This window comes from Drosophila navojoa, chromosome 3, assembly GCF_054131105.1.
Source record: "Drosophila navojoa isolate 15081-1374.11 chromosome 3, UAZ_NAV_1.0, whole genome shotgun sequence".
In the NCBI taxonomy this organism is placed as follows: Eukaryota; Metazoa; Arthropoda; class Insecta; order Diptera; family Drosophilidae; genus Drosophila; species Drosophila navojoa.
This window is the reverse complement of record NC_142891.1, coordinates 958,113-982,865: the sequence shown is the minus strand read 5'-3', so window position 1 is coordinate 982,865 and position 24,753 is coordinate 958,113. Positions and strand designations below refer to the sequence as shown.

At 42.3% G+C, this 24,753-nt stretch overlaps 1 protein-coding gene across 1 annotated transcript; it reads right to left on the bottom strand.

Moving 5' to 3' along the window:
* Window positions 1-137: 137 nt before the first annotated feature.
* Window positions 138-23,407, bottom strand: aop (ETS variant transcription factor anterior open). Its single transcript, XM_089258583.1, has 4 exons — window positions 22,080-23,407; window positions 2,303-3,594; window positions 1,214-2,132; window positions 138-1,143 (listed from the first exon to the last, which is right to left on the bottom strand). The coding sequence occupies exons 2-4, from the start codon at window positions 3,567-3,569 to the stop codon at window positions 870-872; spliced, it is 2,460 nt and encodes an 819-aa protein (XP_089114709.1). The 5' UTR covers window positions 3,570-3,594; window positions 22,080-23,407; the 3' UTR covers window positions 138-869.
* Between the last annotated feature and the right edge of the window lie 1,346 nt (window positions 23,408-24,753).

Genomic DNA, 24,753 nt, shown 5'->3' with positions numbered 1-24,753 from the left:
CTGTTTCAGTTATTAAATCAAATTTCTTTTTACAATTTTTTTTCTTCTTCTTCAGTTATCACAATTAATTTGTTTGCATTGAAATAAATGGCTACGAATTTTTTCTCTCAGTGTATATATAAATTTTATAATTAACAATTTTTCTTGTTTTCTTTCATATTTTTTTTGTTTTTTTTTTGTTTTTGTATATTTTCTAACAATTTTGTTTTCCATTTTGGGTGAAACCATTTGTTGAGGCAACATTGTAAAGCTCAAAGGTGACAACACTTATAGACTAAGGTGTGTGTGTATGTGTGTGTGTCTGATTTAAATTTAATAATCGTTTAATTTTTCTGTTTAGCATATGTAGAAAATTGGCACATAACTCTGTAAAACTTTGAAAGGCTGCGCTGCGCCGGTCACATACAAAAGTGAAGAGAAGAAACTACTTAATCTACATTTCTCATATGGTATATATAAACAAATTACAATACAGGTGTGTTTGTGTGTGTATGTGTATTGCATGCGTATGTATGTGTGCGTGACTTACATAACTATATATAGCTTATGCCTAGAATATGCTTTTCTTTTTGAATTTCTAATATTTAAGGCTGCAGAATCTAAACTAAGCTTAAAAGCTAATCAGCACACACACACACATATACAAAAGGTGTGTGCGTGTGTGTGTGTGTGTATGGTATGTACAACAATTTAATGAGTGTGTGAGTGTGAGTGTGAGAGTGAGAGTGTGCTGTTGGCTGGTCCCCTAAGGCAGCTGCTTTCATGTTGCTCAGGTAAAGTTTTGTGTTTGTGGCTGATTGTCATAGAGCAGGTGTAAGGGGTGGGTGTGGGTGTGGGTGTGTGGGTGTGGGCGTGTGTCTGTGTGGAGCCTAATGCATATGCCTAAATGCCGCCTCCTCACTGCCATTGCATTCACTATCCATGGGCACAGCTTGTGGCTCTCGCTCCCTCTCCCTCTCCCTCTCCCTTTCCTGTTCCCTTTCCCTCTCCCTCTCCCGGTCGACTGCATCCATGGGCCGAGGTGAGTTGGCAGCGCTGTGGCTGCCACCTGCAGCCGCCGTCAGCTGCTCGCTTGCCTCCGCCTTGTGCTCCGACTGGCGTATCAGCTTAATGGTGGTCAAGCCATCCGCATTGCGTATGAGCCTGCAATAGAGTTGTTGCAGTTGGGTAATTAGCAAGGTTAGCAAGGGCAGCGACTGGCATCTGCACTTACGGATAGCAGTCCTCGTTCAGATTCGCATTCGCATTGCCATTCGCATTGGCGTTCGCATTCGCATTCGCAGTCTTGCTGCTGACGCTCAGGTCCGTGGGCTTCAGATCCTCGCCGGCGCTGTCGTTGGCGCTCTCCAGCTTCAGCGGGTGGAATTGGAATTTGTCGCCAGGCGCTGAGGCGGCGGCGCCCGGAGTCAGGCAGGCCACGGATCCAGGTGAGTTGGGCGGCGGCGCTGCGGCGGCAGCGGACAAAAAGTGAAAGGCGTGCATGAAGAGCGGCGACGTTGGCTGCGGTCCATAGCCAGCGGCCGCAGCAGCAGCAGCAACAGCTGCTGCCGTGGGCAGTGCCATGGGCTGAGCATTTCGCGATGCGGGACGCTGGGGCGACTGTTGCTGTTGTTGCTGCTGCTGTTGCAGCTGCAACTGTTGCTGCTGCAGCTGCAGTTGTTGCTGTTGCTGGGATTGCTGTTGCTGCGACTGCTGCTGCTGCTGCGCCTGCAACTGCTGCTGTTGTTGCTGCTGCTGCTGCTGTTGCTGCTGCTGCTGCTGACTCCAACTGCTGGCCGCCGGACTGCCCACCTGCTCGCCAGGCGTCGCCGACGCCGTCGCCGTCTGCCGCAGCTGCGATATGTTCTTGATGTTCTTCAGTTCCGTGGGATTGCGCAGGAACTGGTAGCAATGCCGCTCGCCCTGCACCTTGCGCAGGATGTTGACACGGTAATAATATCGCAGGGCGCGCGACATCTTGTCATAGTTCATCGATAAATGGTTCTTCTGGATGCCCCACAGCTTGGCCAGGCCGGCGGGATCGACGATCTTGAAGACGCCCGTGTCGCGGCACTTCCAGGCAATCAGATCGCTGTACTTCTGGTTGCGGTCGTTCAGCAGCTGCTGCAGAAAGTCCCACAGGAGTCGGCCGTCTATCGATGGCAATGGAAAATATCGATTAGCTCTGGTGTTTCGATAAATAGTAATTGGAATCGAAATTGAAATAGATATCAAATTATGATCGATACTATGCACATATCAACAATTTATATCGATAACTTTTTATCAATTCAAATTTGCAACAATTCTCAGCTTTACTCACTCGTATTTGGCTCCGAGTTCTCCGGAAAGAACTCCCGCTTCGCTTTGTACATATAACTGGGCGTGGTTGGGGCGGATATCGAGCCACCGCCTGCAGCCACAATGGCGCCCGCTGCATTCTCCAGTGTCAACTTCTGTTGTTGTTGCTGCTGCTGTTGTTGTTGTTGCTGCTGCTGCTGCTGTTGTTGTTGTTGCTGCTGTTGCTGCTGTGACCAGGAGCTAACGAAGCTGTTGGTCAGCTGCTGCGTCCAGTTGGGTTTCATATCCTTGTGAATGGGCGTGCCCGGCGGACTGCCTGCGCTGTAGGAGAGTGGCGCCAGAGGCAGAGCTTTGTTGTTGCTGTTGCCGTTGCTGCTGTTGTTGTTGCTGTTGTTGCTGTTGCTGCTGCTGTTGTTGTTGTTGTTGTTGTTGTTGCTCTGGTTGGCTGACTCAGCGTACTCCTCCTCGGAGTCGGAGTGGTTGCTGCTGGCACTGGACTGGATGCCCTTCATCGGCTGCACACAGCCGTTCAATGTGGACCCATTGCTGGTGGTGCTGCTCGCACTGGAGGAGCCGGCAACGGCTGCTGCTGCCGCCGCCGCTGCTGCGGCCGCTGCGGCAACAGCGCTGCTCATGGCTGCTGCTGAGGCGCCGGCACTCGAGTATCCCGACGCCGATTCCGGCGGACTGCTGGCCTGCGAGTCGACGGAGGGCGGTGGACTGAGGGTCACCGAGTTGGGCGCCATGAAGTGGTGGGCGGCCATGTGGGCGGCCACGCTGCTGCTGCTGTGGAAGGGATTGCTGCTGCCGCCGGTGTCGGCGCCGGGCGGAGCGTTTAAGGGCGGCCAGGTGGGCGTCGGCGGGTGGCTGTGCGGGGACAGCGGGTAGCGGCCGGTGGGCGTGACGGGACTGTTGGGCAGATGCCATTGCATCATGTGCGACTCGATGATCAGCATCTGGAGCACATTGTGCAGGACGTCGCCAGCGCCAGGGCAGCGATGGCCAAAGTCTGTGCGGGTCAGCAGGCACAGGGCTTTGCCATTCATTTGGAAGAGATCAAAGTCGAGTTTGGGCAAATCGAATTCGCGCACGCAGAAGCGCAGAAACACGAGCACATCGTCGCGACTCCAGAGGCGCGGATCTGATGGCAAGGATGGGGGCAATTGTGTTTTGAGCTCAGCCAACTGACTGGACGGTGGTGGGGGGCAGCGCCACATGACATCGCCCCAGATGCCGGGATTGAGCGGATTCAGTGATAGCTGTACTGGAAGCATTTTCATTTTGGACATGCAAACGCCACTAGATTAAAATAATCTGTAAAGAGAGCAAACAAATTTGAATATTAGTATATGAGTATGTGCAAAATCACCCTGTATGCGTCGGAAGAGATAGCACTCAATCGCATTCCAAGCAAATCAGATTTCTTCATAAACAAATCTGCTCAGCAGGCAGCGCAACAGGCGCGAGCCAGCTGAGCGAGCAAGCGGGAACGAGACAGAAGACTGGGCATGAGTCAGAATCAATACACAATACACTCATAGACACACACACACACACACACACACACACACACATGCACGCATATGAACGCTCAATTACTGTATTATCGCCATTTGCTCCTATTCTTTTTCTCACATTCAAAAACACCCCCGCAGGAAAAGATCAAGTGAAAGCTTTGCTACAAAACCACTGCCGTTGACATCACTCTCTGCCCGGCGTTCTATGAACTAACATTCTCTTCTGGATTTTTTTCCATTTAACAGGACTACTGTCTGTTTACACTCAAGAGAGCTTTCACTAATGTGTAAGCATATGTAGATACTATACATATGTATATATCTACGAATAAAAAATTAAGCTTTTTAATTGAAAATTGCTCAATATGGTAATTGCCATAAATATGTGCGTTGGCGTCGTCGTCGCTGGCTTCGGCGCTGACGCTACTATTCCGGATGTGTACAAAGCAAACACCGACAAGCAAATACATACATACATACATGTATGCATATACAAATCGACACACACGGAGCCCAGCACACACACGCACATACACTCAGGCATATCTTTAGCGTGATTGCTGTAAGATTTCAACATAAACGAATGTATTGATGCCGTAGCCGTTAAGGTTGGGGTGTCTGCGACGGAAGGTGGGAGGTGCTGCGTGCTTTAAGAAACTTGAAAGCCGTACCCATTTAGGCTTGCCGGGCATATCACTGCAGCAGCAGCAGCAAAAGCAAGAGCAACAAAAAAAGCAACAGCAGACGAAGGCAGCGGCAACAGCAAACGGAAGTGCACATTCCATACACAAAACTCGTTTCAAAAGTAGCAGCGGGAGCAGCAGCAGCAGCGGGTGAAAGATGTTGGCGCAACGACGACGACGACGACGACTAATAAATCCGCCAGTGGGTAAAGAGAGCAACAAGCCAATTTTCAAGAAGCAGCTACGCTGGCGCACCCTGTATTTCAGTCGCGCGTTCAGGCATTGCCCAGTTGCACATACACACATGCATATGAGCACACATACACACACGCACGCGCTCGTACATTAAAATTTATCTCATCGCGCTCTCAGCAGCAGAACAGAAACTTCCTCATTCTCCGGGAAGCATTTCAACAAGTGAGCAAAGAAATTTACTTAAGCTATAGCTCAAAGGCGTGCAAGCGAGATGCCAATAGGCCCGCTAAGAGAGCGCTCGTGAGCAATATATTTTGTTTGCATGTTATTGTTGTTGTTTTTGTTATTATTTTTTGTGTTGAGCAAGAAACAGGAGAAGACAGGCATAACAGATGAGAAAGATGACGATGATGATGATGATGTGATGACGATGATCACTGCCCGCACTGTGGGATATACACATGTTTATTTGTATGTTCATATCTATGCATGTGTGTATGTATGTATGTATATATAAATGTATATATTTTATTGTGTACATGTCTTTTACTTAGAGGGGGTCTATTTGTTTTGTTTAAGAGGTGCTGCTGCCCTCTGCTGATTGTGTACACACGCACACACATATGCATGTACGCATGTATGTATGTATGTATATGTGTACGCATATCTGTGATTGTATTGTATTGTCTGTATGTATGACCGATCCTACGTGTTATTTTGGTTGCCGCAAACAACATATGGTTTAATTTGACTAAAATAAATTCATATACATATTGTACTACACACATGTTCGCCCGCTCCGAGCAACAGCAACAATAACAACAACAACAACAATAATTACAAATAAACATTCAACCAGTCGGTGGCACGTAGTAAAATGACAAATGAATGTTCATCATACCAAAAGGCAGCAGCAACAACAACAACAAAAGCAACAGCAACAAAGTGAAAGAAGGCAAGAGCAGAACACAAAACGCGGCGACGCACGCAATGCGAGAAGAATAAGAATATAAATACTCAAGCACACACACATGCATACATGTATTCAATCGGTCGAATGCGTGTTTGTATGTATGCATGTGTGTATTCTAAATCTCAGCCAGCGAAGATGACAGCGAGCAACGGCAACGGCGAAGGAGGCGCGGCTTGCGAGAACGAACACATCAGGCACAAAGGGTAAAGAGAAAGGAGAGGGATAGGGGGAGAAGGAGGGGGCAGCAGGCACAGGTAGTTAGGTATGCGGATGATGGCGAACCGGTTTCAACGGAAATTACAAACGAAAAATTATAAAACGATCAGTTTAGAAAAATGCCAGCGGCAGCAGAGATCTCAATACAACAAAAACAACAACAAGAAAGGCGACAGCAAATAAGAAATGTAAAAGCTAAAGCTCGCAGAGGAAACTGCAGCGAGAAGAGAGAGCCAGACAGAGAGAGCAACAGAGAGAGAGTGGCCACAGGAATGTTTGTATACATGTCTTTGCGTGTGTGTGAAAAGAATTTTTGCTTATGCAGAGATTTCCGCTTTGAGCGAAATTGCCTGACTGTTGAGTGGACGGGGCAAGATGAGGTGAGTGGGGAACACGCCACGATACGACTAGGCGTGTGGGATCGGAAATGCCAGACAAGGAAAATGGGGTCGTTTGAAAAAATGGCCAAGGAAATTGAACAGCCAAGCAGGCGAACATCCTGTATACGTGTCGATAATTTATCGATTATTTATACGGTTTGTCGATTTCAAAATAATTACCTTGTTATTTATATTAGTCTTGTATATATAAAATCTTATCGGTAATTGATTGATTTAAAGATTTTCGTGGATTTGTAAATAAAGGATGGGTGAAAATAGACAAAACATTTGCGTCTTAGCAAAATCATAAGAATAATTCTATATATGGAACATATAGACATATGAAATATTCAAATTTATTATGTTATTCTAGAGCAGAAGTCGAACAGTTGTATTTGAATTCAAGTTCCTTATATTATGATCACAGTTTAGAAATTTGATATATTAAACCAAGTTTTTTTTGTCGATGTCTCACCCAAAATTCCTACCTAACTGTTAATTGGATTGTAAACTTCTCGGTCTCTGTCAAGTGCGTGCTTAGCCAGCTCTTTGTTAGTCGTCAGCATGTGCTCAGATTAGAAGAGGAAATACGCTGCAGACATATGATCTATCAAAGGAGCAATTCCAATAGCTCCTTCTCTTCTCTCTCTTTCTGTACCTCTCATTCGCTCTCGTGCAGTGATTCACGCTTAAAGTGCAATCGTGCTGCCTCTGCTGCTGTTGAGAGTTAAGTTAATGAGTAATTTCCGCAGGCACATGCTACCCCCCGCTGCCGACGCCACTGGCTGCTGGCTGTGTGCATCAAGTGGCTGTGGATCTGGATGCGGCTCTGGCTGATGCTGATGCTGTTGCTGTTGCTGCTGCGCAGTAGAACGAACGATGAGAAAAGTAAGAAAAATCTGATAACATAAAAAGGCAGAAGCGACAGCCGCCACGGCGCATTAAGATTAACGGCCTGTTCGAATGCACAGCTGCAAGGCAAGCAGAGAGAGCGAAAGAGAGAGAGAGAGATAGTATTGTTGCTGCTGCGCTGTTAATGATGGCCGAACGACCCCTCAGCGAGCAGCGGCAGCGGCAGCATCAGCAGGTAGTCGAAGTGCTCAACAGTTGAGTGGAACGGGAAGGAGAGCGCTGGAGTAATGGGCACAAGGAAATGCGTACCTGCGGATGCACTTACATCTTATAGACGCTGCTGCTGCTTCTTCTTGGAAAACCTCCTCCGGCTACGGGGCCACAGAGCAAAGACTACAAAAGCAATGCGCATGTGTTGCCAGTTGACATTTGATCTCTTTTATGAGGTCTTCTTCTCCTCTTTTCTTCTTTATCAGCTAAACAGTACTCAAGTGCTCTTAGCAGAAAACAACCCTTAAAGTGGATGTACATACATTCGTATATACTTACTATATACATATAGGATCTAAAGGCTGTGCATTGTCTGTCGCCTACGTGAAATTCAATGAGCTTAGGGTAACTCATAAGAAGAGGAAGAAAATCAAAGTAAAACCAGGCAACACGGCTCGACGGAACCTTCCCTGCGGCTGTGATTTGATGATGATAAAACTCAATTTGAGATTCCTAAAATTTTAAGAAGTCTTTGTAACTCTAGTCCGAATGTAATGTGGCGCATAGGTCGATCATATTCTATGTAATTATCATATGCATAAAGTCATCGGTAAATTGAAACGCAACAAACTATCGAATGAAATGGGGTGAAACAAGTTTGCGCTTCAGGAATTCTAATCCATATTAATATACATATAATGGACAAATAAAAGTCATCGATGAATTTAAATGCTGCGAATGAAATCAACTTGATATGGTGAAAATTAATTAGTCTAGTCGATCATACCCTACGTCAATCACTATCAATTCACACTCGAGTGCTAAACAGCAAATGTGCATCGAGCTGATCATCGTGTGTTTTGCACGTGTCGCTATTATATTATGACTATATGAATATACATTGTATATGTAGATACCGAAAATTGTATAAAATTTACATTTGCTTAGATCGTTTGCCATATTCCGGCATATCGAATACTCAATTAATAAGCACAAAAAATCAAATCAAAATTCAAAACCAAGTCAACGACCTGCTTTGCTTTATAACTGCTCAAAGTAGAGAGAAGTAAAAAAAAATAAAATAAACAACGGCGCATATATTATAGAAGAAGCAGAAAACAGACACGTAAAGTAAAGCTCAAAGCAAAGCCTAACTCCCCCCGTCAGAAAGCGCGACAATTCAGACACATACATACATACATATATACAGATATTGATATATATATGTATATACAAATAGACGTTGAGCTGATCGTGCATAACAAGCGCGTGAGCGTATACTATGGCTAAGCATATATGTATAAACCCCATATATACTTTGTATATATAGAGAGAAAAAGACGCCAATTCCGGGTTCTTCTTCGCGCGATCGCGACAACAACAAAAAGGCAACAATAAGAAGAAGAAGAAGCAGCAGCAGCAAAACGATCTACGCTACAATTTCTGTCTAGATCGTCACAATTTTTTATTATTATTGTTGTTGTTGTTGTTTAATGTTTGCTTTAAGCGCCGTAGGCACTTTTTTTGTGGAGCACACACAAGCTACAAGCGAGAGACAGACGGACGGACAGACAGACAGACATTCTGATCGTCGATTGTCGATCGTCGCTTGGCTGATCCAGCAGAAAAGCCAGCCAGCAAGCAAATCAATCATCGTTACGCACTTGAAGCAGCAGTAGCTGTAGCCATAGGAGAAATAGAAGAAGAAGAAGAAGCATAAGATGATGATGATGATGAGGAGGAGAAGCAACAGCAACAGCAAAAGAAAGGCTAAAGCTAAAAGCAAAACCTGAACCCAAACGCGATCAATGTACGATCAGCATTCAACAACTCTTCAAGCGTTTCCATGGAACTCGTCGCTCTCTATATGATTTTTGATGTAATTTTATGATCTCTTGGATCTATTCCAACACTTTTAGTTTGGGTTATTAGTTGTTGATCACGCGACAAGATCGCGCCTCAACTCTAGCAGACAACAAGAAAAATACTTTTGTATTCAGCTCTTTGTCTTCTTCTTCTTCTATCTTGGTTTTTTTTTTGTTGGGTCCATTTCTAGGCGTTACGTGCATGTTTGTTCTAATGTGGATCTCCAACTCTAGCCGAGTTGATTTCTTCTGTTTTCAGTTTTCGGTTTTCTGCTGTCTCATGGTTCATCTTTTATGCTTTGCGCATATCTTTCCATTGTATTGTATTGTTGTGTCTGTGCGGGGGTTTCTCTGTCGCTCTCTAATGATATGAGTTGTAGATCGTAGACAACAGAAAGCTCAAATAAAATGCTTAATGATATCAAACGTTCGATAACCTTTTTAATATGCAAACCCGCAGCTGATGATCATTAGCATAATCATTAGCGGCGGCAGCATCATCATTACGATGATGATCATCTACGGTAGCTATTCACCAAAACCACTTCTAACAACAACAACAACAAAAAACTCTGTAATCATATTTCTCTGTTTCTGCTGACGTCGCCGCCGCCGCCGCTTCAGCTGCTGCTTCTTCTTCTTCTTTTGCTCGATGAGTTCATCAAACGCTCGAGCATTGGCGCTCGTTAAGCTTGCCACGCGTGTGTGCAACATAGCTGAGGGGTCCACAGCCACATGCAAATGTTGCATTGCCATTGCTACTTGCAGAGTAGCTTAAATAGCTTGCAACTTAATTTGCCACTTGCCACTTGCCACTTGCAACAGCGCGGCATCATCGTCCCAACGTCCACATCGTCCACACGAGCTTCAGCACCATTTGAGCCCATCATATTCAATTAGTAGCAAGAGTTATGTTCGCATTCATTAATATGTGGCATATACATACATAACCTCTAGCCTGCCACACACACACACACACACACATGCACACTCACTGACGTATACCCTTTCTCAGTTCTACAAGCTTAAGCTAAATGTGATCAGCTTTTGTTTCTCTGTCTCTGTCTTTATTGATCTCTCAAATTCAGTTTCCTCTCCCTCTCTCTCTTTATTTCTCTAAGTATTGTCTTCACCCTCGCTCTTTCTTTCTATTCCTAGCTGTCTTCATCTCCCTCTCTCTCTCTCTCTCTCTCTCTCTCTCTCTCTCTCTCTCTCTTGCTTCCATTCCTTATCTATTTCTCTCCAAGTCCCGCTTACTTTCCTTATATCTTTCTCTATATCTATATCTCTGTCCCCGACTCACTCTTTCCGAACTCTCTCCATATCATTCTCTCTATCTCTGCCATCGTCACTCCCTCTCGTTCTCTCTCTTTTTCCTCCTCTTCACTTTTCACTCTTTCACCCTCGCTCATAATTGGCAAATGAACAGAGTTTTCAGCAAGCATCCAGCCAGCGTTTCTTGTGTTGAGGTCAGGTTAAAGTTCGGACCCAGTGCAATAAAATTGAAATTGACGCTTCATAAGCGTTGCTTCCGCACTTCAGCTCAATTAGGCCAAGGGAGTTTGGGGAAAGAAAATTCTCCATTTGCTACATTTCGTAATTACGAAAGATCTGTTTCAATTTAAAGCGGAACCAGTCCATTAACTGTATATGAGCCATATTGCTAATCTTCAATTTTTTCGCACTGATCCTCAAATAAAAGACCATTTCTTTTAGTAAGTAACTATCACATATTCCATATTAGTAACGTACACTCTACTATTATTTATTCCTTATACTAAATACCTAAATAGGCGTACTATATATTTGTATGCCCTGCATAATCAGAGAAAAGCGCCCCTGAACCTAGTCCATCAACAGATTTTTGATAAGCAGCCGCACACACACATACAATCCGTACACCTACACACCTACACACCTACACACACACACACCTGGTACACGTTGAGCAAGTGTGGACTATATATAGCTGATATATTTGTAAACTAGGATTAGTTGTTGTCGTCTTTGATAGCAGCCAAGATATAGACAAGAAAAACCAACCAACCAACCAGAGAGAAAGAGAGAGAGAGAGAGAGAGAGAGAGAGAAACAGAGGGAGATCTATAGATACAACATGTTCCGTTGTTGTCATGTGCGTGTGCCTCTACACGTATATGTGTGCGATACTTCCACTATAATGTTTATATGTATTACGAAATGTTTACGATTTGCTTGAGGTGTTTTTTCTTCTGTTTCTTTTTTTTTTTTGTTTTGTTTCTTCCAGTAAGTTTATAACAAATATGACCAGATAAGATAACGCAAAAACTCTTAGATACAGATATACTATATACCATTATGTCTACATATGTATGTGTGAGTGTATCTGTGTGTGTATGTAGGTAAGCTTGTGGCAGGAAGGCAGCTACTTTGTTTGTTAATAACAAACTCTACTTGCCTTTGACATGGAAATCGCAACGATTTTACTCCATCAACTTCCTCCTTCGATCACCCAACTTTCCTCTCTCTCTCTCTCACACACACTTTGCTTCTCTTTCCCTCCTTACACCAATTGATGTTCATAATAAACTTGACTCCATCGACTTCCTTCTTCGATCACTTTAAGCTGCTCTTTCCCTTCCTCTCTCTCCCTCTCCCTCTCTCTCTCTCTCTCTCTCTCTCTTCCGCTCTCTTTTGCAGCCAATTGATCTTGACAAGCGAGTCAGCTTCCTGTTGCCGCAAATGGGCAATTAGATCAGCGTCCAGCACGGATGTGAGCCATCCAAGCCATAACCATTGCCATAGCCACAGTCGAAGTCGAAGTCGAAGTCAAAGTCGTAGACAAGTTGAGCTCGAATCCAAGTCCAAGTCGCGTCCCCGTCCAGCCAGCTATATCGAAGATCGGCATCTAAACCGGTAGTTAGTATTTGCGCTGGTAATCAAGCACATTGCTAAGATCTAGGCATGCATGCAGCCCAGCTAGCCATCAGCTATTCTGCTCCGCTCCGCTCCGCCTCACGCCTCCCACCCGCCCCCCAATGCCCGCAACACTCACTCTATACTTCGGCTCTCTGCCAAGAACTTTGGCTTGATCGTTGATCGCTCGTTGCTCGTTTTGGTCGCAACGATCGCGCCTCGCATCTTAATTACAGAGAGCAATGCAAAAAAAGTTGAAGTATGAACGAAAAAACTAGTAGAATATATATGCGAAGAGTATGCTCGGCTAGCAAATACCCTGTATGGAAGTGAAAAGTTGTCAAAGATGAAATTAGTCTCAATTGTTATCATAATCATAATAATATCATTTCTGAGTAGTCCTAAGTGCAGGAATTCTAATTTCCTAAAATATATATTTCATATATTGTATAAAAATACAAATAATTTAATATATTTTCTTATTATTTTACGATCGATTTTTATTGTTAAATATCTTTTATAATTTTATAATTTATATATTTTTTAAAATTTTTATTTTGCTTTTTATTTTTATTGTAGTCTATGTATACTTCCCCAAAGTAATTATTCTTACTTTTTATTTCCCTTTTAATAAACAATTGAAAGCAGTCAAATTTATTTGCCCGCTAATTAGCCTTTTGCCACTCCCATAAACGCCCGCTTATTAGCCCATCTACACTTACAGGGTATACGTGGAAAAAATATAAATAAAACCGAACAGAGACAAAGCCCCTGCTGGCTCACTGACTAGCTGACTAGCTGGCTGACTGGCTAGATGACTGTCTCTGGCGAAAAAAAAAAACCTGAATTGTAAAAACGTTCTGGTGGAAAGACACTTAATAAATGCGGAAGCGGATGTACAAAAAGGCAAAAAAAATATAGATATACAAAGACGACGACGTGGAACCGAACAAGCAGTGTCTATATAATCACAATAAACTCTGTTAACTAAAGCTTATTAAACGAAGGGAACGGAGGCAGAGCTGGGATAGACAGGCGTGACTAAAGCTGACTAAAGTTAAAGCCTTATGGAAAGAGATGTAGATCTATACCTGAACTCTATAGATATACATAAACAGTTCTATATATATATGTGTGTATGGAAATAGATATACTTTATAGATCATTCACTCATTCGACAAGGTTTTCACATAACTTCCCTCGCTCACAACGAATTGCCAAAAAGTTCTTGAAGAACCGCAATTTCCTATTAGCATAAAGTGCAGGAAATTGCATGCAATGAAAATAAACACATATATATATATTTAGTATATATATTACTCTATAAAGACACACACACTCGCATAGATATCGCAATCAATGGGAAGTAAATTAGTGCGCATTGTCTTGACATGCGATAAGCATTAGACATGAATTATTGATCAAATGAAAACACAATCATTACAAGCACTGAGTCTGAGTAGCGAACTCTGTCTCGCTCACTCTCGTTCAGTCCGTCTCTATCCAGCGCTGCGTTTTCTACGTTTGATAAGCAGACATTCAATCGATAGTTGTCCGAAATATGTTTTACAACAGATCAAATTGCGATTCGTCAAAGCAATTTCTTGTATCGAAAGTTGTAGGCTCTATAAAAATGACAATGGAACTAGATCTTCAGAATATAAAGAGAATCTGCAGATGATTTTAATTCCTATTCAATCTTCGATAAGAGTTATCAATGTTTTTCATTTTCAAGAAATTTAGTTGGTGATCTGACTGACCTTCATCTCTTATGATCTACTTTTAAGAATTTCGCGTCATCAGATTCCTCAGATTTTACATATATTCCTCGTCATTTCCTGACTTGATCAGCACGATCTTTGATATCTTTTAAATGTTCTTCATGCAAGCAATTCACTGAAAATTTCAGTCTCTCTCCCTCTCTCTCTCTCTCTCTCTGTCTCTCTTTCTCTCCCTCTCTCTCTCTCTCTGTCTCTCTCTATCTCTGCAAATGTTTTTCGGGTGCATTTGTAACACTAGCTTGTAGTCGCTGAAAAGTCATAGTTTAGTCATCCATTTGTCAGCTCAATGGGTATTACGACTATAAAACTGTCGTTTCTTCGCCACTTTTGAGCTAACTCAACATTTTGATGGCATTTGTCATAAGTGAATTCCTTCAAGCGAATGTCGCAACATCTATTCCAAGTGTCAAATGATATAAAACAGAAGCCACACAACAAAAGTGGAGCTCGAGGCGAATTGCTAAGAAGCTGACAACGTGCTCGCGGATGGGGAAACGTGTAGAACCGTTTCTCTCCATGGAGAGGAGAGGGCCAGCATGTGAAAAGTCTAAGATTATATTATAATTTTCCAAGTAAAACAAACAGCGCACAAAATTGACACGAAAAGCACGTAGCAAAGCGCTTCTGAAGGAGCGCCAAGGAGGCGAGGCTGCTCAACGAGCCGAGTTGATGCATCAGCTTGATGATGATGCCAGTTGATGCAACTTGTGGCGAGTTGATGATGCTGCTGCTGCTGCTGCTGCTGCTGTTGTTTCCTATTGTCGCCCAATTTCATAATTAGCAGCTGAAGCACCTCGCTGCAGGCGCTGCGGCAAAGCAGCTTAGCCTAGTCCATTAGAGGCAATAGTGGGGAGTTAGTGTCGTCTAGAATGGCATTTCTTCAGCTCGTATTATTCACATTTCTTATGCGAATATACATGCATAAATATAATTTGTTGTTGCTTTTATCTCATTAACAGTTGTTGGCCACGTTCTGGCATTTGTTGTGGCACTTGTCTATCTCTCGCGTTCTGCGCTTAGTTCTTGGTCCGTGGCATTTCCCTCGAGGCGCTGCGCTTATCAAGCGAGAGCTTTTCTTTATTTTCCCTGCATATCTCCATCTGGCTCTCCCTCCCTCTCGCTTTGTTTTGTATAATTATCATTATATTATTGTTGTTGCTCTGCACAATTGTGCACTCGACTTTAACTGTTAATTATAATGAACTCTCTACACTCTCTAGATTCTCCCTTCCTCCCGGTCTCGAGATAGGCGTCGCTTGTGTGTTATTCCATATGCACACATATGAGTATTTATTATTAAGTACTGCTATCAGCTTTTGCTCAAATGTGGAAATGCAACAATATAATAATAATAATAAAAAGTGCATTGAACAAATCAGAGCTCAGACCGCGAGTGGCTCTGCCTGACACTCTGGCTGCCTGGAAACAGCATCGAACACGTCGCCCACAGCTGCAATCGAGAACTGCATCCGCATATGACGTACACTCCGGTCTAATGGTTGATAACGCCCGGGAGAGCTACACTTAAGCTTCATTTATATATAGTAGCCAAGTTTATAAATAGCTCTGGAGTAAATATGGAGTTAGCATGCGTGTTAAAGGTCATCGAGAAAAATGAATGCTCAACAGTAAAGGTTTTCCCTTTAAGATTAGTGCTCCATCTAAAGATATTCGCCTCGATTATATAATCGTCAGAGCTTCAAATCTTTTCGCTTATAAATAGTACTCGAGCAATTCGCCAAAATTCAAATCAAGCTGATATTAGTTCTTATTTTTGTTTGGCTTATCTTAAGCAAATGTGAGATAGTTCTTTTCTTCTTCTTTTCAGCTAATCAGTCATCGTGCAGTCATGTGAAATTAACCTTTGTCACTTGAGTGATAACATTCCGCATGCTATCAAAATCACATATATGTATATCCGATTGAGCTGAAAGTCCTGAGCCTCAACATCATTCCTGACACAACACCATGTTGAAATCCCCTTCAAAATAATATATTAAACCCTGATGAAATTGATCAGAAATCATGTTTCACGATTACGTGCATTCGACTTGATAATATTTTGTTGTTGGGTGTTTATTGCTTCCCCTGTGAAACCTCTGTGTGGCATATGTACTATTTATACCAGAAGAATAATAATAACAAGTAGTAGTTCCACTTGTGCGATATGATTAAAAGACTTCTTGATATACCCTAAACCGATTGAGATCGACAATATAAAGGCTATATAGGTTCTGCTAAAGGTTATTGTTACACGCAGGGGGAGGCGTGACACACTGTCCGGCATAATCATAGAACGACAACAGTTGGAATTCTACCAGGTATCTCATAGTCGGGTATTCCCCACTTACGTTTGTTGCTTTTGCTTTTTGCTCGGCTATAAATAAATAATTTCAAAAGTAATAAAAATAATTGAAATTTGCGTGTGGTGCGCAATACTATAAACAATAACAAATCAAAGAGCTTAAAAAGGTAAAAGGTAAAAAAAAACTACTACAACAACAACAACAACAAAATATTAAAAATAAATCCATTGCTGATTACTTCATATCACTTGAGGAGAGACGCGGCCAATATTTGCCAACTGCCGTCATTTCCGGTTACTGTCGAATAGCCCTAATAAACGCGAGTGTATATACAGCAATACACCTCTATACACACACACCTCTCACCTGCCCCGCGACCGGTGCAGTCTACCCTCGGTGCCCTCTTTCACTCTCGCACTCTCGCACTCTCTATCTCTCGCTCTCTCCCTCTGTCCCTCTCTAATATTCGTTCCGTGTTCTTTTTTCGGGTATTTTGCTGCTCTTCCACTTGACTTTGCTTATCAAACATTTCGACGCGATTACGATAGGAACTTACGCACACACAAACACAGACACACATCTATGTATGTATATGTATATGTATATGTGTATGTGTATACCTATTGATAACTGTGTAACGCTCTTATCTTTGATATCGAGCGCCAAAATCAAATTGATTTATGAGCGATTTCCCAGTGCCAAAAATACAAACACAAATACATTTGGATGGGTCTTAGCCTACAGTGTCGATTCGAATGTAAGAACTTCCTGAAAAGTTCAGTTCTTCAGACATTTAAAACTAATTAATATTAATAGCTCGTTTCTCTTTATAGATTTCAATGATCTGTTGAATTATATACCATATCATGTCATATAATTTGTGTTGCAGTATCTCGAGTATTTTAGTTTTCGAATGTTTACTGTAGTATAAAAAGTATTTATAGTACTCATAAAACACTTTTGATATTTAAATTCGCAGATAGGAAAATTTTCTAGATTTTTTTTAAAGGAATATTTCGAGAATGATAAGATAAACTTTCTCTATTTCCTTCCCTTCTGCTGGACCTCCCGCAGCGCAAATGAAGAGGCTTCACTGTCAGGAGCATCAAGGATAATCTTTTCTCTTATTTTCCATAGGGTTTCGTACTTAAAACTTCAAGTATTTGTCGCCGCTTCCTTCCGCCCGAACAGCAACACATTTCCAAGAAAAACATTTCGAAATTTTCATTGTGTCATCTATGCAGAGGGCGTGGCGTGGTGCGGAACAGTTCATCGAACACTTGAGCCTGAGGCTGAACAATTGAATTGTTCGAGGACCACCAGGAACTCAAGCAGGATTCAAGTATTCAATTCTCAATCAACAGGTAGGCAACAACAGTTAGGATTAGGCTTAAGCTGGAGGCCAGGTAAGGCAGGTAGTTTAACTATTACAGTTACTTCATAACCTACTTAAACACAGCGGGAGAGCCACAGAGGTAAAGAGAGCTGAAGCGGGGGAGGTACGGTGGGAGGGAGAAAGAGAGAGGGAAGACAACTTCCTTTTTGGTGCATTACATCATTTACTTTTTCGTTTCTTTTTTTTTTTAACAGTTACGTCTAACCACGCAACTTGCCCACCCTGGCCCCACGATCAGTGGATCTCTCATGCCACACACTGTTGCAAGTAGAAAGAAAATTACCTAATTGTGTTGCATCGACAACAACTACAATAACAACAGCAGCAAATTCAACGAGCAGCGACTTTTTCTACTCCACTTCTTGCTTGGCTAAGCTGCCCCCCTCCCCCCTCTTGACCCCCTGCAACAGCAACTCCTCTGCCGTATGTGTGCCACATGCTGCCAAAGAAAATTAAAAATGTGCCACACACTAGCAAACGTAGTTTTTTCTTCTCCTTGCATTTAGTTGGCAAGTTTAGTTAGTTAGTTACTCTCTCTCTCTCTCTCTGTCTTTCTCTCTCTGTGCAGTTCGTTATGCCTTGCTTTTGCTTAGTTTCTTTCTCTTTGGCATCGTTAGATAATAGACAACAACAACAGCAACAACAACAACAGTTAGTTGTTGCATTTGCTGTGTCGGCGGCATAAGTCAAGCAAGACTTCCTATATTTTGAAACACGTTACGTTCGTAACATAAATTCACACAACAGGTTACAACAATTCGCCTCTCCTCTCCCAGCCAATGGCAAAAGCTCCCTCTCTCTGTCTCTCCCTCTCTCTCGCTCTTACATACTCTCCTGCTTGATCTCAATTGCTTTAGCGGAGTTCGAGCTCGAATTCGTATGGGAAAAGTTTGCGGCGCTAGCTGGAAAATGTGATCAACAGCCATCGGAAAATGATTAATGTCATTGTCTATTGAAGATTTTATAATTTTCACAGATCATTCTTAAAAGTAATTAAGCTTGAATTTCAATAAACATCTGAGTGCTGAGTTAAACAGTTATGCAGTCATCAGCGAATGGTTCTTTAGAAAAAATTATCAACAATAATGTATACTTAATTTAGGGTTATACTATTATATTTTCCATAAAATCAAAGTATGGTCAGTGAAATTCCCAGACATTGGTTATTGCGTGTTATATTTGCATTGAAAGCGAAAAGGAATAATATAATTCCAAGACATTTATACGCATAATTGGTCTATTATCCTATTATATTTCATATCAAATTTTAAATGTATTATAGCAATTTACTCAAGCAATTAAAGATGTTTGGTTTTAGCAATTTTATACCACTGTGCAGTGTACTGTGGGTGTATGAGATATTTCAAACAAGTTTGTTTAAAGTTTGGCCGAGCAACAGATTTAGCGCTCTCTCTCTCTCACACACACTTTATCTCCCTCTCCGTATGTCTATCAGCTGTTATATAAATTTCGTTCAATTTTTTATGGGAGCCTTATTAACCGTTTTATGCCTGGTAATATAAGCTAAATGCGATGAAAGAGAGAAACCGAGAGAGAGAGAAAGAAAAGACGAGTGGGCGGCAGCTTGAGGAGCTTTGGTTTGATTTTCTTTTAGTTCCAATTCGCACGATCATTTATTGGAGTTGAAACTTAATACTCTCGCACACACACACACTCATGCACTTTCTTCTGCGGCGAATTCGAGACAGCATAAATGGAAGCTGCTAACATTTATGGCAAGGCAAATTCAGGTTAGTGTGATATTTGTGCACTGTAAAATGGGTCGTTGTTGTTGTTGTTGCTGCTGCACAAGTGGCTGTCATAATGCTGGCAAGTGCTGTGTGTGTGCAGTATAGTGTAAAGTGTTCACACAATATATATGTGTGTGTATAAGTATTGCAAAACATCAATATAGCACACAGCAACAGCAAAAAACAACACAAACAATGGGCGATAACAGCACGCAACAAGAAAATAAACCAACAACAACAACGGTGAGTAAACTAGCTAGCCAGCAAATACAATTGCTATGCGCAGCTACTTCCGCATGCAAGTTGAAACAACTAAAAGAAACTGAAAAAACAACAACAGCCACAGAAAAAGCGTCGACTGCGACTCATTCTCAATGCACTTGGATATGCGTGCATGTGTGTGTGAATGTGACTCAAAGATCATGGCATATCGTATGAAGAAGAAGAAGCGGCAAAGAGCAACAACAAAATGCGCTCGTTTGATATATTGAGCCCTTTTATTAAACAGCAGAGACAAAAGCGAGCCGAGCGTCACACAATTGCTTTAGATTTCATAGTATTGGTGTTGTTGTTGCTATTGCATAGGCATAGGCATACATATGCTTCCTCTTTCTTTCATTGGTCTGCCTAGCATTTGCCTTTGCGCCGCCTCCTTCTACCTGCTGCGCGGAACACTTTTTATACCTGTTTCTGCTCTAGCATGTCATACACTTGGGCGCATGTGTGTGTATGTGAGTCTCCCCAATTGCCATGCTGCTGACCCGACAGATCGTCGTCGTTGTCGTCGCCGTCGTCAACGTTTTGCCGCTCTCTTTTGCTATTTTGCTTCCGTACAATTTATACGCTCTTGCTCTTACGTTTTAAGGCGTCGCGCGCGCGTCTCTTACGAGTGCCGCGTCGTCACACACTCACCCGTTACGTCGCGTCGTCGTCGTCGTCGTTTTTGTGTGGAGCAATGCGGAAGTGAATTTAATTTATTGTATTTACGCTGCCCCACAGACACAACAAACAGACAAACGGACAAACAGATGGATGGATAGATGGCTAGAGAGAGAGAACCAGGAAAGTTAACGGCTAGAAATCCATAAAATTTTTGTTGCTTCAGTTGGAGAGATGTCTGTTTTAAGCTAGTGTGCGTGCATATGTTTGTGTGTAGTCGTATGTATTTCTACGTTTCGCTAATTGGAGAACCGAACATGTTAAGTAAATAAAATGTACACACATACATGCATATGCAACTTATATATGAGAACACATAATCAAATTTATTAACGAAAATCTTTGCGTTAAGCAAAGGGTGGGGGTGAGAGAGATAGAGAGGGCATGAGGGAGCATGATCAGGTGCGATGTTTTCTTCACTTGAGCGCGTGTGTGTGTGTGCCAGTGTGTAGGTGTAGCTAAACCAGAAGCAGGAACTGTTTGCTGTTTCGTTTCAACAGCAGCAGCAGCACTGTGAACGTCGACGCCGACGTCGCGTCGGCAGCATAAGCAGGCGCACAACTAAACAGAATTCTGCTGTAGCAGCAGCGCGATAAGATTTCGCTGACGTAGAGAAGATCGAAGAAGAGAGACGCAGCGAAAATAAAAATGCGCCAACAGGCAACATGAACAAGAACAAGAACAACAAACAAGAAGAACCGTAACATCAATCCAATTGGAGCTTAACGCTCCGCTTTTGTTTCACTTCCATAGAAAAATTGCTGCATGCAACAAGAGACCCGTCGAACCCAGAGCCCAAAAAACACAACGCCCAAAGCTCAAACCAAAAACCCAAGAAAAAAAGCGAACCAAAAGCCAGTCGACCGATTGCCGTCAATATGGTTCAACAAAATATGTGTACAGTGGACACCCAGGCATGATGAATATGTGAACAAAAATTATTACAAATATAAATTATAAATAGAATTTGCAATAAAACAGTAGAAGAGCTGGATAATATTAGATGTGATAACATAAATGAAAACAAGAAAAAAAAATTTATTTAAGACATGTAATGGAATTGGCATTGCTCTTAGCGAGCGCACGCTGTGCTAAAGCTTTACAAAACAGTTATAGTTCAAGCTTGATGGGAACTAAGCAAATAAAGCAAAACAGTTCATTTAGTACAATCAGCGCATTTGTCATATCATTTTGCTTTAATCTTAAATTGAGAGGTGCGAAATCTTGAGTTCCGTATATAAATTATATACTTGTATATGTATGTGAATGTGAGTACGAATGTATGCCTATACGGAATAAGTGAAGATGCGGTTTTCTCTTTAAAGCCTAAACAAATCTGAAATACACACATAGATCTGCCAGAGAGATAAATTAAGCCAGTGTTGTAAAACCCTTATCCAAGCAGGAATTCAGAATTGTTGACCTCTGAGTAGAATCTGTAAGTGTTGTTGTTCTACACATTGTCAGAACATGAGGAAAACAGTAAAAAGCGAAATGTACGAAAGACAATTAAAGCTGGGAGATTAGCGGTTCAAATTTATCAGCTAGAGCGGGTGACAACTTTTGCATGAGAGTGTGAAAACAGGGGGAAGACGCCGTGAAGTGCGATATGAAATAAGACATGGAAATAAAAGAAGGTCAGAAAGACAAGTGAAACGTGTTCACAAAAAAAAATTTTGTTTGTTGTTAATTTTTAATTTAGAAAACATCTTTAAAAATGTTTAAATTAATTACTGTGAAATGGAAAATCTATTTCCATCTATAATATTATAGATAATTTCGTTCAACAGCGCACCCACTGTACATAGTTAGAAGAGTAGAAAATAAATTGACTTGATTACCTGTTTGCCTTTGCTCCACTGTGCCGTGACGTATTTCGTTGTTGCTGTTGTTGTTGGTGTAATACCCGTTGTCTCTGCTGTTTGTAGTTTGCTGTTCTTATAAGCTTTCAACGCGGAAGCGGATATGTTTGTCCAGATCCAGAGAACGCGCGTTATACTTGTTGTTGCTGCTGCTGCTAACTGCCGCTTCTTCTTCTTTTCCTACTACTGCTTCGACGCCCGCTTGAACTACAACTGCAGCAGTACTACGTAACGTAACGTCTGGTGAACGTCACGCAACGTAAATGCATGCACTTTGCTGTCGATTTCCTGGTTCTGCTGCGGCGTCGTCGTCGTTCGCTGCTACTGCGACGCGACGTCAAGTGGCCATTGTGAAGAGACAAGAGAGAGAGAGAGTGCGACGGGGTACGGACTGTGGACTGCGTTACGTTACGTTACGTTAATCCTGTGTTGACCGCTGTTGCTTCGGGTTGCTTTCAAAAGTGTTTTGTATATGTTTTCTTATTTGCCATGGCAAAAAGCGAATGTCAGCGCCAAAAGGGAATGGCACACCGAAAAAATAACAAAACACAAAAACAAATCGAGCGCAATCTGGAGACGTTCGTGGAGGAAGAGCACAGCCACAAAGAGAGCACAAAGTACTTCCGTCTCACATACACACACACACACGTACACACAAACACAAGCACAGCGATGCACTTGTGCTGGTCCCTGCTGTTGTTATTGCTGCTGCTGCTGCTGCTGGCCCTTTTGCACCCGCGTTTCGTTTAAGTAGAAAACACACACATACAGCAATAAATAAACTGCTTCCTTTTCACTTTTGCTTGCACACTACTTGTTGTTGTTTTTTATTATTCTTTTTTGTTGCGCTCTGTTCGCCTAATTTTTGTTTATTTCGTTTTTATATAGAGAGAACAGCCACAACAGGAAAACTTGGCATACACAGTTATTTAGCTATTCTATGCTTTGTTACTCGATTCTCGACGTCGGTGTCGGCGGCGGCGGTGGCGGCGTCTTTTCTTCCACACTTTTATTTCGCCTCGTTGGCTTTTTGTTATGTTTTGATTTGTCAAGCGATAAATTCAACTTATTATTATTATTGCTGCAATTGTTGTTGTTGGTGGTGGTGGTGCTGCTGCCGTTGCGTGCGCATTGAATCAAATTCAATTAATTTTTGTTAAGAATATTTTTGCACAATTACAATTAGGTATCATAATTATTGTACAACAAATTTTGATTTTTTGATTTGTGTTTTTTGTCTTGTTCCGCAGCAACACGTCCGCTCACCACGAAAGTTTCTTACGTTGTGACTCAAAACATGCGAGTAAGAAATAAACAAAGCAAACGACGAATAACTGAGACCGAGAGCATGCGCAATTGAGTGAACCAAAGAGCGAGAGAGCGAGTGAGCGAGAGAGAGCACATTGCATTTAAGAGCGCAGCCGTTCTGCTTGCAAAGAGAATCGAATTGAAATTTAAATTTAATTTATTATTTCTTATTATTGTCGAAGTCTTCTTGTTCTTGTTAACAATATGTGTAGTATATGTTTCTTCCGAATATTTGCACGTTGTTTATTTCCTTTAACGCCGTGTGTGTATGTGTGCACATATGTGTATGTACATACTACATGTATAGAGGGTGTTCAAAAATATCTTGAATTATGTGCATATATTGCTAACATATTTTACAGGTGATCAGATGGCAATTAAATATGCATAGTTAGTAGGTAATTGCTAATGAACGAAATCAAATTGAATTTAAAATATTTTCTGTAACTCTAAACTTTTATTTCGATAGTTGTGGGTGTTAAGCGTGGGTTGTCGATTGACTTGTTAATCAGCTGCGATAAAAGCTGATTATGGCTTATCAATGAGCTAATAGAATGTGGGCTGTATGCATGCCACAGCTTTAATTGAGCAACAGTGCGGCGAGATTTCCGTTAAACAAAATCTGTTTTATTTGCCAGCATAAATTAGTGGCCAAGTCAAGCAAGAGCGTCGCTGCGTAAGAGCGGAAGAGAGAGAGAGAGGGAGAGAGGAGATAAAGTGATTGAGTGTGTGTAGCAGCGGGAGGCGGGGAGGGACTGACAGGTTGCCATAAAAACGTAGCGAAAGATGCGCTCAGTTGCGTTGCATCCGCTTGACATTTTTTGTTTTGCTTTGTCTTGCTTTTGTTTTTGTTGTTGCTTTGTCTTGAGTTGAAAAGTTCGTTAACCAGTTTCCCTCAAACAACGTTGACATTTGAAGTCAAATGCCCATAAACGGTCAGTGATCGGCTCTCCCGCTCTAACGCATTGGCCCAACTTAGTTTGCCGTTGTTGCTGCTAGTGCCGTTTAGCTTAAGCGAAGAGCGAGACGATTTTAAGAGCGAGAGAGCGCATGGCGAGGGTGAGAGAGCGAACGAGCAGGATTGCGGTTCAGAGTTCAAATAGTCGTCCAATTGAGCCAATCAACATATTTTCTGCGATCAGTAGCAATCATTTCGTTTCGCATTGCACTGGGCGTGTGGGCGAGTGGGCGTGCCCACTGTTGGGTCGTAGGTGGCTGTTAAAGCGGCAGCTACTTAATTTTCAATTTGCTCATGTGAGTTGTGAGTTGGTTTGTGCTTGTGAGTTGATGTATTGGTGCGCTGGTGTGTCTGTGTGTGCGCTTGCAACCTGCCGCCGTCAATCTG

What these genes read in the sequence shown, in the direction of transcription:
- aop (XM_089258583.1), bottom strand. Translation starts at nt 3,569, where the DNA reads ATGTCCAAAATGAAAATGCTTCCAGTACAGCTATCACTGAATCCGCTC. An exon ending in GAACTCGGAGCCAAATACGA is followed by an intron (nt 2,133 to 2,302) that starts GTGAGTAAAGCT and finishes TGCCATCGATAG; the next exon opens with ACGGCCGACTCCTGTGGGAC. An exon ending in CTGAACGAGGACTGCTATCC is followed by an intron (nt 1,144 to 1,213) that starts GTAAGTGCAGAT and finishes ACTCTATTGCAG; the next exon opens with GCTCATACGCAATGCGGATG.